The 14,845-nt window shown below is 47.6% G+C and overlaps 2 protein-coding genes across 5 annotated transcripts in view; both read right to left on the bottom strand.

The window, feature by feature from the left end:
- Positions 1-439: 439 nt before the first annotated feature.
- On the bottom strand, positions 440-10,961 carry DUS1L (dihydrouridine synthase 1 like). Of its 4 annotated transcripts, XM_065034251.1 has the most exons (14): positions 10,390-10,961; positions 9,744-9,806; positions 9,277-9,385; positions 8,319-8,369; positions 6,577-6,689; positions 5,767-5,849; positions 5,492-5,595; positions 4,391-4,535; positions 3,670-3,766; positions 3,245-3,333; positions 2,298-2,464; positions 1,689-1,726; positions 1,074-1,149; positions 440-768 (listed from the first exon to the last, which is right to left on the bottom strand). In XM_065034251.1, exons 1-14 carry the CDS (start codon positions 10,624-10,626, stop codon positions 620-622), a joined length of 1,521 nt encoding a protein of 506 aa, XP_064890323.1. In that variant the 5' UTR covers positions 10,627-10,961; the 3' UTR covers positions 440-619. The 4 variants fall into 4 exon arrangements, with proteins under 4 accessions (XP_064890323.1, XP_064890324.1, XP_064890325.1 ...); XM_065034252.1 differs by lacking the exon at positions 8,319-8,369; XM_065034253.1 differs by lacking the exon at positions 9,744-9,806 and having other exon boundaries at positions 10,390-10,958.
- Positions 10,962-12,468: 1,507 nt separating this feature from the next.
- Positions 12,469-14,845, bottom strand: part of FASN (fatty acid synthase) — a 40,368-nt gene continuing 37,991 nt past the window's right edge. Inside the window, exon 43 of the mRNA XM_065034178.1 lies at positions 12,469-14,519. Within this exon, the coding sequence (XP_064890250.1) occupies positions 14,382-14,519 (138 nt within the window). The 3' untranslated portion in view covers positions 12,469-14,381. The remainder of the gene's footprint in view (positions 14,520-14,845) is intronic.

Genomic DNA, 14,845 nt, shown 5'->3' on the forward strand with positions numbered 1-14,845 from the left:
AGCGTCTGACGGGCAGGGGAGGAACCTCGAGTGCTGTGACTCTAGAAACGTGACCGTCAGCCGGACGAAGCAGCAAGGAAGCAGTCCGGGCCGCGCTGCTGGCTCCTGTCCTTCCGCGTCCGGACCGCGTCCCGCAGAGGCTAAATGACCTATTTTATTTTAATGTGTGTAAGGTACTGCTAGATTCCTTTTTGCATTGAAAACATGGGCTGCTGAACCAGACACATGTGACACGTTTTCCATTGGTGAAGCTCACTGACATTGCTATTTTTAGCATGCCAGGAGGCTGATCTAATACAAGAAATTTATTCCCCAATATTAAAAACAAGCCATGAAGGGTTAATGAACACTCAAGAGGCAGAGTGTGATGGCAGCTTCTAGAGGTTGTCCCCCATAAAAAAATGCAGCATTTTTAGTCTTTAAAACAGAGCACAAGAAATAGAATTGCATCCTTTTTATTTCAAATGCAGGATAATTCCCTGAGTAAGCAGCTCTTTACTTAAATAAAACTTTTCCAGAAAAAATAAACCTGTGGAACGCGTTGAGGCAGCTGACGCGGGTTCTTTGGCCCAGGGAAGCCGCGGCCGGGCCGAGCTCCGGCCGGTTCGTTTCCAGAGCGTCACAGCGCGGCGTCAGCGGCGTCCGGCGGGGCTGCGGCCGCCCCGGCCGCGTCTCCCCCCGCACCGGTCGCTGCCCTTTCAATTGTCCTTTGACTGTTTTGCCATGAAAGGGATTTTTCATATTTGGTCTTAAAAAGTAATCCGTGACCTGAGGAAGCGAGAACGGGGTGGGGGAAACAAGCAAAAAACCTGCAATGAGATGATAAACAAACCAGCTCCTTCCTTACACAGAATGGGTCCTCATAACGTAGAAATGAGGCAGCCCAAGGCTTTGGAAGAAATACCATACACAGAAGGTAGAGCGGGCTTTTAAAATTGTACTGTAGAACTTCAGAGAGCTGTGTACGTAGACTTTGACACACATCCCCCCCCACTGCACAAAGCAAAGGTTAAAGTAATGAATACACACGGCAGATGAGACGTTTGCCGGTGCCTCGCAAGGACAGCACTTACCTGGACAGTCTGCTGTCTCTTTGAACGCTCGTTTCTTACAGCAGCCTCGGCACATGTTAAACACACATTTATTGCCCTGGGTTGGGAGGGGTGTAAAGAAGCTTCTATCAGTGAAAATAAAATGATTATTGTTTGTTATAATAAGCAACAACAATACAGCTCTGCACATTCCGACCTTTGGAAAAAACCCTGCATGCTCTCTTGGGCAATCAGAGCTCGGTGGTAATGAAGGTGACAGAGCTGCTGCTCGTGGGAGGGGTGGAGCCCCAGCGAGCAACTGTTAGTACAGAGAGAACAAATACCAAAACAATTCTGCGTTCAGTTTCTGCAACATCCGTATCTGCTGGGCGGCCCGAGTTGCACAACACGAGCAGGCACACGCCACAAGCTCCTTGGAAAAAGCGTTACGCCATTTGCTGCAGGCGAGCTCCTGCAGTGCTCTGCAACAGCACCACGGGAAACACGGGCCCGGTCCCGGGCATCGACGGACACGCACCCGCAGCGGCCCCAGCCCACCGCCCCGTCGTCGCCCCCCTCCGCACAGCGAGCCGCCGGCCTCCGCCCGCGCCGCTGCAGCCAGCGCAGCTGCCGTGGCGGACACTGGCACCAACTTACCTTGGGGTTCCCACACTGATCACATTTTGCATATTTGGCTGGAAAAGAGGGAGGAAGAGACTCATTTCAGCAATGGGATTTTTATGTAGAAGAAGCAAATGAAAAAGAGAAATACACCCAGGCTCAGAGCAAGCTCGGTGCTTTTTCCACCCCGAGAGAGGGAGGGAGCGACTCCTTTGAACTAGAAATACAGCACAGCAAAGAACAGTGCAAAGGTCAATACACTTCGACTTTTTAAGTGCCTCTAAGGTAAAAAAAAAACAAACAACCAAACAGAAAGATGTTCCTCAAGTGTAAAGGGGAGGCCATCTGCCTGAAATGCATATGAAATTCTAATTTCAAATACTAGTGATGGCTCCAATTTAGCTTGTAAAGCAGTTTGAGCATTAAAAGATGCTCATAGTGGCTCAGTGACCTACTTCTTTGATCCTTGTTTACTAATGAACATAATTTGAATCACATTGCCCATTACTGAAATTTCCAAACAACCCCCCTTCTTTTTAAAGAAGTTTCTACAACTACATAAGCAAGAAAAAGATATAGTCACCATTTAGATCAAATGTGTTATCATCAACTTTCTGTGCATTTATGTCACTAAACAGAACTCACGTTTTAAAGATGGATCAAAGCTCTTATTTGGATTTCTTAGCTTCTTTTTTTGCTTATTCTTTGACAGAAGTTCCGAATTTCCATCTTCCTCCTCCTCCAGAGCACGTTTCCCTCGGGCACCCTTCTCAGTCCCACTGGCTCCGTTCTTCCTGCATCTCTCCTTTGGCCTGAAACAGCGAATATCACCCTAAGGTGGCTGGAGGGGAGAAGCAGGTGGTCCCTGCGCGCTGTTCTGCGTCACAGGAATCGGAGTAAACCCTAAACCTTTCTGTCATGGCCAAATTACAAGGAAGTGTCATTGCCCTTAGAAATGGAACAGAAAAACCCGATTTGTTTTTTGTAACGTTGGCTGTTAATAACAGACACACTGTCACATACATCGGCTGGGAAGTCAATGAAAGTTGGCAAATTAAATGTTAGGCACCTCTTAATCTGTTATTCTCAGGTTTTATTTAGGTATTAAGTATTAATCCTGACACGCTTGGTCTCTTCTTCAGCCCAGTTTTCACAACAGAAGGGGAATCGGCACTGAGAAGCTTGTCCACACAACACAAACATCCCTTATAGAATACGATTAATTCCCATCTTTGCTAGTGTGGCGGTTACCAGCAACACTTGTTACATGTAATAATAAGGGGCAGTCAGGTCGCACATCTGCTGCACATTAAGGTTTTCTTTCTGCACTGCAGTGGAACTCTTGGTTTTTACTTCCCAGAGAGAGAGAAATCTGAGGATGATCTAAAGGAGAGGATGCACACAATGAGCAACATTCCCTCGAACAAAGCAATAACCCGGAGAAAACAACCCAGAATAATAATAATAATCCACAGTCTTCACATATTTTCAAAGGAGCAGAAGCTCCTAGAGCAGAAGTGGAGGGCTCTGCACTGGCAGCAGGGGCAGGAAAGGCCCGTGGGTTCCGCTCCGGGTTACAACAGGTAACTCACCCTGGCCTGACGTATGGCTGGCAGATCCAGTGGAAAAAAGGCAACCCTTCTTTTGGCTTTTCTCCTTCCTTCTGATTAGCTATTTCTTCCTGCAGCACAGAGTTACAGTCAGTTTTCCTGGAGATCTCATTACATAAATAATACTTGAAACCCCATGAAACCACAAATTGGAATTCAAACTAACAGTTACTGACAGTTAAATATAGGCAAAGAACAACTACTACGATGAACTGAAGCAGATTTGTAACTCCTAAGTCAACTTTACCCCATGTAATAGCTGTTCAGGTTTAAGGGGCTGCTATTGTAGTAAACTATCAATATCACGGTTGGTAAGCCACCAAGGTCAGTGAAGTGACAACAGCCGTCAACTCCGTGACATACACGGTAAGTTCCCGCCAGGTGTGGAGAGCGGCCCGTCTCGGTACCTGGCACCGTAGCTTCAGCTCCCTGTTGACATCTACAATGCCCTCGAGAGTCTTCACTTTTGCTAATTCTTCACGCAGTTGCTGGTAAACTTGAAGCCTGAGGGAAATCCCAAACACGAAGTCATGTTTATGCATTATTGCTAGACTGAGGAGATCAACTCAAATGTCTTTAGAAAAAGGTTTTTATAGATTTTTCTTGCTGCACATGCTTTTGGTAGAAGCTTATCTTCTTTCTTGTAATCCAGAGAAAAGCACACATAGCTGCTTCTCTTTTACAAATAAATACTTAGCACACAACCAAGGTTTTTTGGGATAAGCTAACATGAACACACAGGTCATCAGCTGCTCCTCAGTAACTGCTGTGGCTGTGCTCTTACTCCACAATAAGTGCAAGACAGTTTGGCTCACAACAACCAAGGAGTTAGTTAACTCACGGCTGCCATGAAGTGCGTGTGCATATGGGCAATTAGCGCACGGCAGCTGACGAGCTGTGAGCTCAGGCCCTGGCCTATCTACCTTGCAACTTCTTCACTCCCCGCGCCCTGTTTCCCAGATACGCAGTGAAGGGTAAAGGCCGCAGCCCTCATTCTCCACAGCCAGGTCCAGGAAAGAAAACCTTGCAGCAGACTAATTCTGCTAAAAAAGCCTTGTCCAGAAAAGCCAGACGCTTGCTAAGCAGGATGAGCCCTGAAAACATTAAGAGTTCTGAGGAGATACTCACGTGTGATGCCAGAGCTTGAAGAGATGAGCCCTAACATAGGACAAGGGACAAGGGTGCTTCTGCACTATCTCCAGATACTCCTCAGCCATCTCCCACACCAATGGGTTTCGGCCCTCAAACAAAGCTGGGTTATGAAGATTGCCTTCTAGGGAATTAAAAGAAATACTCAAGTTTTCATTTCAGGATTGAAACAGAAAACAAAACCCAGGCTCTGGAGCTTGATCAGCTCTGCGGTGGTTCCACCCGCCACAGACACATCAGCCATGTACTCGCGACGCGGAATAACGGGGTCCACAAAACTCTACCCTGACCTCAGGATACTAAATTTCACTGTGCAGTTCTTAATTAAGCCAAGTAGCTCACACCTAATTGAAGCACATTCTTGCAAAAGGCATCCAATCTTGACAAAAAGACAGAAAAAAAAAGGTAAAAAATAGAGAAATCACTGCTGTTGCTGTCCAGTGGTTAAATACTTAGATAATGTGTGTGTTCCACTGTCTGTATTCACATTCGTCTGGCCTAAGTTCACAGACACTGCTTCTCACTATACTTTCCTCTATTAGCTTCACAAGCCTTTTGTCGAACAGTATTTTGTAAAAACAGGATTCTACACCCTCTCAGAAAATGTATTTCATTGCTTTAACTGTGCGAATGATTGGAAGCTTTTTTGATGTCCGCCCTTGCTCTTCCTGCAGGAAGTTATGCCGGTTCTTTCTTGTCCCAACCCAACACGAGCCACCTGCTGGAACATTAATCAGCAGATGCGCTTGCTGCGTCAAGATCCATTCAAAAACCATTCCACTGGTGAACAGCTGCCACGAAAATATTCAAGGCCAACAGGAGTCCCGTATGCCTTTGTCAAGCAATTGCACCTGAGCTGTCCACTCGATGGTACTACCGTTCTTACACATGTTAAGGGATTCCTGCTCCTCGTAAGAGATGGCCAGTAGAAAGGGAGCAAGCACAACCACTCAGTTTTCAGTCAAAGTTGCTGCCAACTCAGGCTCACATAAGCTTTTAATAAATGTACACAGGGCTGCTAAGAGAATAAGGAACAGTTTGTATTCTCGTCTATTGTGAGTAAAAGTTCGTTTTCTTTACCTGCGCTCATGACACCATGCACGCCTGTCTTACGGATACATTCTTCCACATCACTGAGACACTGGATGTTTCCATTTGCAAATACAGGAATGCTTACAGCTTTTCTACACCAGTGGATAAAATAGATGCATAAAACTGAGAATTAGAGTCAACCCAGAAATTCTTCTCCCATCACACAAAATTGTTTGCTTTTCAATGCCAGTGCACACTCCGCTTAAAATCTACCCTCAGAGCGTATGAGCAGGAATCCGCCAACACCGGCACTGCTTACTGACCTGACAGCTTGAATGTGCTCCCAAGATGCCACGCCAGCGAGCGGTCCCTTCTGTTCTTTAGTGCGGCCATGCACCGTCAGCAGCTAGAACACAAAGTCACGTTTACCTTTCACGTATAGGAACCACCAGAACAAATCCGCTGACAAAGATTTCCTTTCACCTCATAAACTTCACAGATGCCACTGGATTCCTACTGCTATTTCAACAGTGCAGGGACTTGGGTATCACAGATAGATATCAGCAGCTCACCTACCATGGCAAATTCTTGAGCATCTTTCAGTTTGCTATTCCACAGCATGACAAGATTGTATCTTGGGAGAACCTAGAGACTTCCTACTGCATTGGCTCCGATTTGTGATTCGCTTTGGAATTTGTGATACACTGATGTGGCTTGATCCTCAGCAGGAGGTCTGGATACTGTCAGTACTGGCTGTAACTACACACCGCCTCTTCCAATTTAACGGGTTAAATCCTAGAAGGCTGCCTATTTCGCCTTTGATGCCGTTTTTGTGTACCGCCCCGTGAGCTCACGCGTTCACACAGCCTCCTGCAGCACGGTTACACTGAGACGCTCGGCCGCAGTGAAGGACGCCATGCTGTGATTACAAGGGAGACTGAAGTCTTCCAGAACATACTACCGACCCGCAGCCTATGACTGCAAATACATACACTCCCTCTGCATCCCGTTTTCTGTGTCTGTAAAACAATGCAGCCTATTTATCTCCACAGTACGCCAAAATCTGGTCATCAGATGCTTTACAGAGAGTCACGTGTCCAGCGCAGCGCTACAGGGAGCAGCTGCCTCCTTACCTGGCAGCCAGCTTTCTCCAGCATCTGCGCGTACTTCACTGTCCTGTCAATTTCTGGGAAAACGCGGATTTTGCATGTGATGGGAACAGAGAGCTTCTCGTTAGCCAGTAAAACTGGGAAAGATTGAAAAGACCGGTAAGTGGGCTGCACAATGCTATGAAAGGTGCCTACTCCCCTCGAGATCTGATACCGAGTGTGGTGCGGAAAAAGCCTGAGAAGTTAACGCTATGCAGCTCTCACAGCTTAAACAATCAGCAATGTCCTCTGCAGTCCTTGTTGCACAGGTTAATCAAGTAATAGTAAAACATGAAGCACAAAACCTGCATTCTAACAAGGCAGCAGCAAATAGTCAGCATTTAATAGCCCTAACATGTCCACTGCCTCAAACCTTCACTTTTAAGGACCACCCTCCTCAGACCTTAATCATTGATACAGGTTTACTACCACCACAGGCTACCGTCCTCTGATAAGCACAGGCTTACCAACAGAGGTGAGTTGTAGACCAAATAAAGTAGTAAATGTAGGTTACAGAGCCAGGATGAAATCTACAACACCATGTTAAACTCCCATAGTCTTTACGCAGTGCATGGAATTGGAAAACTGCTAACAAGAGAGCAAATGGAGACGGTCAGCAGGAAAACACTGAGCAACGGCACACCTGGAATTCTCTTCCAGAGCTTGGATGTATAACGTAGGAAGTCACCTTTTTTCTTCTAATCCAAATCCTAGAAGCGTTAATGTTAGGTACTTCCTATCACCCTTTCACAGGAGCACTCAAGGTATATACAGGTGCAAGCAGAAAATAGTACTCCATCATTTTAAAGAAGGCTGGGAAAAGGGGGAGAAGGCGGAAACAGAAGCTTTGCTCGCTTTCATACAATAGCCTACTAAGACAATTCTCTTATTAGCCCAGGTTCTCGCCCAACTACACGACCTGGGTTCTCTTCTGGCCTCGCAGCTGTTCTGATTTGCACCTTTCACTCCCAAGAGAAGCGCCCCAGCTGCCACACTACACGCTGGGCAGGGCAGCGCTGGCTGTGTTTCCGGGTTCTCAGCAGCGTCTTTGTGCCAAGCGCCATCCAAGACTCCGGACCACAGGGAATGCAAACACAAGTAACATTCTCTAACTTCACAGTTCAGGCATTTAATTAGAAATGGGGTGAGGGCACATTCTCAACGCTACACAATGACCAAAATCTAGCTTTTACATCAGTTCAGAAGGTATTTCTTAAAAGAGTGTGACAGTGTTCAGAAATGCTACCGATAGTCTGCAAACACCCTACACAAATTTGGAGAAAAGAGGCATCAACTGCTGTGGTGTGGACAGAAAGACTACGCTGAGCTGAGCAGAAAACGGCAACCGTGGTTTCAGGCAGAAACTCCTGTCACCTGAGAACCTCAGAGTGAAAAACTACGGCACTGGAAGCTCTGCTCCTTCTGGAGCTGGAGAACCACTAAGCCATCACTACATCGGGACCTGACTGATTCGCTTTCACCTAAAATCTGTTTCAGGTACTGAAGTCTTTTAGCAGATCGAGTACGAGTGTGTAGTGTGACACCACCAAGTATCTCGAGTGTGCCACTGGAACACAGTAAAAATAAAAACCAGCAACAACAACCCCCCCAAACACAACCCTCTCCAAATAAACATGCTGCTCCTCTATCCCCAAAACCCCTAAACCTCAGCTCAATGATCAGTTCATCCCATTCCCTCTCAAAGTGGAGCCTCTCTAAAGACTTACTCATCCTCTGAAGAAGATCCCACTCCTCCTGCAGAAATGCTCCATAGTGACCTATAATAAAATATTATATGACAGACTTGTACAGAAGAGTAAGATTCCAAAGCGTTCGGCTTTCACGGGCATTTACACACAAAGCTCAGACGCTCGCATGCCTCGCTGGCAGGAACAGGACTGCTCGGTCCTGCCCAGGCTGGAAGAGTTGGACCTTTCTAGATTTGAGATTTGCCGCTCTAGATTTGAGAATGAACAGTGAATCCCAGCACCCGCCTTTCCCTGCCGCTCCCTGCGGCTGGCGTGGGGATCCTGGCGGCTCAGGGAGCAGCTTTCAGGGGTTTACACCAGGTGTTTAAAACTTCCCTTCAGGATAAAACCTGGTCCCTGTACGCCACTGATCATTTCCTCTTAGTCTTTGAAAGACATTTTAGAAAAGGAATGGGCAGTTACTGAACAAATCCTTCCTCAAAATCTTAACCGATCCAAAATTTTCCAACACTGGTTCTGTTTTTCAAACAGCCATCTTTCCAACATCTTTAAGGCATTCAGCGGGTGTTATCCTCTTCTATGTTAATGTGAATAAACTCTGTGCAAGTATCAAAGGAACAGCAGATGCTAAGTGCCTGCACAATACAATTTTAAATGCAGTTTTGCAAAATTAGGCTGTCTGAGCAACTGAAATCAGAAAGAAAAACAAGCTCTTGCTAAACATACTTTTTTCTGAAGGATATTCCCGATGCAAGACTGTCACTCAAGTGAAGCTGCAATTAACTATTAGTATTTTTTGCTTTAGGTACTACGAAGCATTAACTGTTAGGGCGGGTGCAGCCAAGTCTGACCGGGGCAGCACTGCAGCCGCCCCCCACACCAAGGCTTCATCTGCTCCTCCGGATGTTTTACTGCCAGCACTCACATTTGAAACATGCCGCTTCTACGCTTATCCAGGGTTCAGACTGGCACATACCTCTCTTTGCAATCATCTGGGGGCAACCCAAATTTAGGTCTATGGCATCACAATAATCCTGAGCCAACAGCGCTGCCTGGACAAACACTTCAGGGTCATTGGCACAGAACTGAGAAAGACAAAGAAAAGTGCAATCATCAGGCAATAGTTTTCTTCAAGCACTGACAACATGTTACGACATAGTTACGAAGCAACTGCTTGCTACAGAAAACAGGCATAATATGCACAGTTAATAACAGCAAACACCATTTCTCAAAAAAAACCCAACAAAAACAGTGACACCAGCTAAAGGTCCCTAGCCTTCACATGACAAAATGAGAAAGATGAGCAATCAAGAGACAAAGAAATATTTGTAGAATATTTTATATGTAGCACTCAAGAATAAGAGGGAACAAGTCTAAAAATCCCCCATAGAACAAACAGCTGTAGCATTTTAATACATAAAGATGGTGCAGAAGAAAAGTTACCTGTGGTGCCTCTGGGTCTTGAGACAATTCAAATTTTGTAGATATCAATAAGCACCACTGCCTCTAAAATGAATTCACATGGGTGCAGAGTGTGAAAGAGACACATCGGACTGTTGGTCAAATGGTCAGTCTTAAATATAGAAGCGTGTTCTGTCTTCCCTGCACCCTTTCTCTACAGCTAAGCGCGGAGCTCATGGCTTCACAGAGCTACTCAAAAACCCACGACGCTCCCCGGTGGTGTCAGACCTGGCACAACCCTCGACCCTGGAAGAGCAGCTGCCGCCCGTGCGGTGCAGAGGATGGAACCCTGGGGGAGCCCAGTGCTCCAGGCCCCGTGGCTAAGGCACCAAATCCTCTTTGCCAGACGGGGCGTGAACAGAAAAGGACACGTATCCTCGTGAGCCACGTGGTGCGAGTAGTGTTCAGGTGAAAAACCGAGCTGCTGTCATCCCACGGGAACCCCGGGTGAGACTGACTGCCTTCAGCTCGCGTGGGTTTGTCAGCACGCACAGGGTGCACGACCACGGCGCATCAGGCCCCACTGACTTGCTTCGGGAGCCCCGGGCCCGGCGGACCCGGGACGCTCCTCCCGCCGCCGGGCGGACCGGGAGCGCGGGCCGGGCCGGCGGCGCTTCCCCGCGCTCACCTGCACGATGAGCGGGCGGTCCTCGGGACAGGCCTCGCCGTACAGGTTCTCGCGGCGGTAGTTGGCGTCCCTGAGGAAGACCTGGGCGTGCAGCATCGGCGTGTAGCAGAGCTGGGCGCCGTGGCGGCGGCTCAGCAGCCTCCAGGCCAGCTCGCTCTGGTCCACCATGGGCGCCACCACGTAGTGGGCGCTCCGCAGCGTCTCCCTCCAGAACGCCTCTCCGCGCAGCTTCGGCATCGCCCGCCGGGGCAGCCCTGCGGCAGCCGCCGCCCCGCGCCGCCGTTCCCGAGCCCGCAGCCGCCGCTCCCGGGCCCGCAGCCGCCGCTCCCGGGCTCGCAGCCGCCGCTCCCGGGCTCGCAGCCGCCGCTCCCGGGCCCGCAGCCGCCGTTCCCGGGCTCGCAGCCGCCGTTCCCGGGCTCGCAGCCGCCGCTCCCGGGCCCGCAGCCGCCGTTCCCGGGCTCGCAGCCGCCGTTCCCGGGCCCGCAGCCGCCGCCTGAGGCCCGGAGGCGGGCGGATCGCGGGGCAGGGCGGCGCGGCGGCCGGACGGTGCCACCGCCATCTCCCTCCGGCCGACCCCGCGGTGCCGCTGCGCACCGCCCCCTCCGGAAACCGCGGCGCCGCCAGCAGGGCCCGCGCGCGGAAGCGTCCGGGAGTCGCGCTGCCCGGTTCCCCGCGGCAGGCGGGCGCCGCTGGCCGGTGTCGCCGTCCGAAGGCGCCAGCTCTCGCACTTTTTCAGCTTTGGACTGTGGCAAGAGAGACGTGTTTCTTTCCCCTCAGGAAGGTGGTAGAACAGAAGAGGAAAATAATAGCTTTGATGCTACATGGGCTATGTGCCATGCATTCTTATTCTTACTATTAAGGCAATAGCACAGATTTAAGGTATAATGTAACTTTGTGAGCTTAAATAACTTTATAGGGCCAACAAAGGACTCTGCTTTTCAGCCTCGAGATGAACACCAGCGTGGGGAGAAAAGCCTGTGAGAAGCTGGATGGAAGCTGTGAAAAGGTGGATGGAACACGAGCATCAGTTAACACGAGAGCCCGCACTTTAATTTCACTTAGAAGGGTAGAGGTGAAGAATTTCACCCCTGTCCTTGGCTTCTCAGAACAAGGACCTGCAGGATTTGATTTTGCACTATGACGCTGTTATTCTATTCTACCTCTGTCCATCTGACACGCTACTGAGAAACAAGTAGTACCAGCAGGAGTAAGGTGTTTATGTTGGGCACGCTGCATTCAGCAGCTAGCCCCAGGAGGGGTTACAGGGCAGAAAAGCCCCCAAAGCCCACGGAAACAAAACCGCCTTCTGCTATTCAAATAACAACCACAAGAAGACTGAGAGCATATAGGCTGTAAGTAGTTATTGAGGAACTTCTGTTACTAAACCAGTGCCCCAAGTGTTGCTCAGATGAGACCATGCACATTTGTGTTTATACAGCAAACTGGTCCAACTCCTGCTTGGACAGCTGGAACAGCATTAGTCCTCGCTCCCTTCACATGGCCTATGCAGACTTGTTAAGCACTTTATCACAAAACTACTGTACCCCTTTCCTTAAAGTTTAAATCACTTTGTTTTTCCTCCTTCTAGGTTTTCAATACAAACAAGGCAAGTACATAGGATTTTTTCAGTTCTTTTTTTTTCAAGCTCACTACAACTGCCAGTAGTTAAATTTAGAACGAACCAATGCACCTGTCCACATTTTTATGTAGTATCTTGTTCCAGGATGTGCATAGACAGTATGCAGCAGATCGAATGAAGCCCCGCAGTGTGCACATATGCCCAGCTCACGTGGCCGCAGCCCAGCGGTGGACTCTTCGCAGCTGTAAGGCACCTGACCCTCACACATCACTGACACCTACCAGCGTTCACACCCACTGCCTAACACTCCCAACGACCTTGAGGTAGATGCTATTAGTCCCATTTTATAGATGGGGAAACTGAGGCAGTAGCATTAATGGCTCATCTAAAACTACAGCAGTGGTGCCAGAATTAGAATTTGAGGGTTTCTCTTCCAATCTTATAGGTGTGTGGTTCGGTTGTATCCAAGGTATCAAAATCATGGCAACAAGAAGCCATGCTCCAGCATAATAAGTCTTCTTTATTATTGTTATTATTTCTACAGACTCCAAATCAGATATGCTAGCAGCAGTTTTTGCTTTGTACCAAGAAATGAGATATTCCAGATGAAACACAGAATTAAGAAATGGTGGAGAGAATAAGACAAAAAGCCAACCAGTGATCAATTCTGTTTAATACTAGGAAAGCCAAAGAGAAAGACACTCTTCAGACCAAAAAGTACTAAAAAAAAAAAAAAAAAAAAAGGAAAAATAACAAGACTTATTTTGGAAATGCTTTAAGATGACATTATCATTATGTTGGTTTTATTTCAGATTTCACAAAAGAAACAAGTTATAAAACTAAAACCAGCTAACCCAGCCACTATCAACAGAGGGTGGTATGAGCAAAAGACACCAGGTCAGAACCCGCGCTGAAGAGCCACCGTGAGCGCTGAGCGCTCGTTCTAGCGGGTACTGCCCCCGGGTGCGGAGGGAGAGAACTGAGGTCTCACAGCAGCTCAAGAGGCACAATAGCTCCTCCTAGTTGGTGCTTTGCTGCTACCCAGGTCTCCTCTGTATCATAAGTGTAGCAAGGATTGACTGATTTCAGAAAGGACAGACCAAGCATAGCAAATGCAAGAAATTTTTAAACTGGATTTTATGCAAATTTCCTTTAAAAAGGTACTATATCTTAAAATCATATCATCATACTGATTACTTAGCTAACTTATGTGGGATCTCCGGTCTCACTACTGAGAGGAAAATGAATACACAAGCCTTGCACTAGAGAAAATATACAAGGGCTTTGGGTAGATGCTTGTATGTTTGCCTGAGATTTGGTTATGGGAGAGCAGGGGTAAGAGGATTTGATCAGTTACTGTTGAAGAATTCTATTTCCCCCAATTCCAAATGTCTGGTTGGGTGTTGAGACTATAGGTGGGAGGGAATAAGGTAAAGCAATAGCCTTAATACTTTGCTAAGGTTCTGATACAGCAGAGCGCAGAACCTTGCACAAATATAACCAAAGTACCTGCCTAGGGACACCTTTGACTGTGTTCATCACACCCACGTCAAGGCTGCTCAATACACAGTGGCAGCTGTCAAACCATCCATCCTTCCACCACCTCTCCTCACAAGAGCGGATGATGGCAAGAACCCTCCCTGCTACCTTCTCCTTTCTGACCAGGGCCGGACAGCGGAAGAAAAAAACCAAACCCCCACACAAACCAGACTGTACCAAGGATGCACTTTGGTTTAACAAATAGGCAACTTCCTCTTGTAGAATAAACTTTCCCATCCAAAAAGGAATGTTTCTTTTCTCCTATAACCCACGATAAATTAAAACCAAGTAAGAAGTCTCTGGTTTGACATAATAAATACGTAGAATATATCAAATTAAAAAAATATAGTTACAAAAGCCTCAATGGAATTCTCTTTCTGATCTAACTACAGACAGATTCTTCACAGACAAAAGGTATCTCCGAAATCAGCTGCAGCTCCCCTCCCTGCTCACTGGGCTTGGCGAACAAGTGCTATCACATATCCTTTGGAATACTGTTAAGACAAAATAATATAGAGCACAAGAAACCTACTCCTAATTTTGTTTTCCATACTGCCAAGGGTGTAGGAAGCGACCATCAGTGGGGAACCCTCACAGCAGTGCACAGTGACAGAGTCACAGCACGAGAGCAATGCGGACAGGGAGACGAGGGGAAGACAAAGCACAGAAGGGGAAGGAGAAGAGAGAACCCATAAAAGTTGGGAAAAGATGAGCAAGAGAGAGAGAGAAAAAGACCAATCAAGTTCAGCTGGACTTCTCAGTTCTGGCAGCAGAGCAGATGAGATGTCAAACAACAGGAAAAGTTCCTTTGGGTCTGTCGTAACAAGGAATGTTGTTGGCATTTTCTTCACCATTCACAGTAAGCAAGCAGAAGTTAACCCTCTCTGACACTGACACGAGGCTCTGCCAGTGAGCTGTGGATGATCCCGATAATTGATTCAACGCCATCTCCCTCCAATAAGGTGCGGTGATCCCCTTCGATAATATGGACAGATACCTTCCCGTCGCATACCTGCACGGTTATGAAAAAGAAGAAGTTTACATTCACAGTTCACAAGCAGCCGGTCACCCAGCTGTTTGGGGTTTGCCAGTCTTCTAAGTTACTCATAGTTTATACCACTGTCTCTATCAAACTCAGTTGAAAACAGCACCAGTTTTACTCTGACACATTTTCACAGATCAACTGCAAGGCATTGTTTAGAGCCAATGTTTTAAAGCGTGATAGTCTGACAGCCTGGCAGGTGATTCACTCGAATAAAAGGTGGCAGGAAGCCAACCAACCCCACACTAGTAGAACAATTTACCTACAATATCAAAGAATGAAAGATAAAGTAGCTA

This window comes from Columba livia, chromosome 18 (genome assembly GCF_036013475.1).
Source record: "Columba livia isolate bColLiv1 breed racing homer chromosome 18, bColLiv1.pat.W.v2, whole genome shotgun sequence".
Lineage (NCBI taxonomy): Eukaryota > Metazoa > Chordata > Aves > Columbiformes > Columbidae > Columba > Columba livia.

Coding starts and splice junctions, on each gene's coding strand:
- DUS1L (XM_065034251.1), bottom strand. CDS start 10,626: ATGCCGAAGCTGCGCGGAGAGGCGTTCTGGAGGGAGACGCTGCGGAGC. Junction 1,727..2,297: donor CTTTGATCCATCTTTAAAAC/GTGAGTTCTGTT, acceptor CCTCTTTTCCAG/CCAAATATGCAAAATGTGAT. Junction 769..1,073: donor AGAGACAGCAGACTGTCCAG/GTAAGTGCTGTC, acceptor TCGCTTCCTCAG/GTCACGGATTACTTTTTAAG.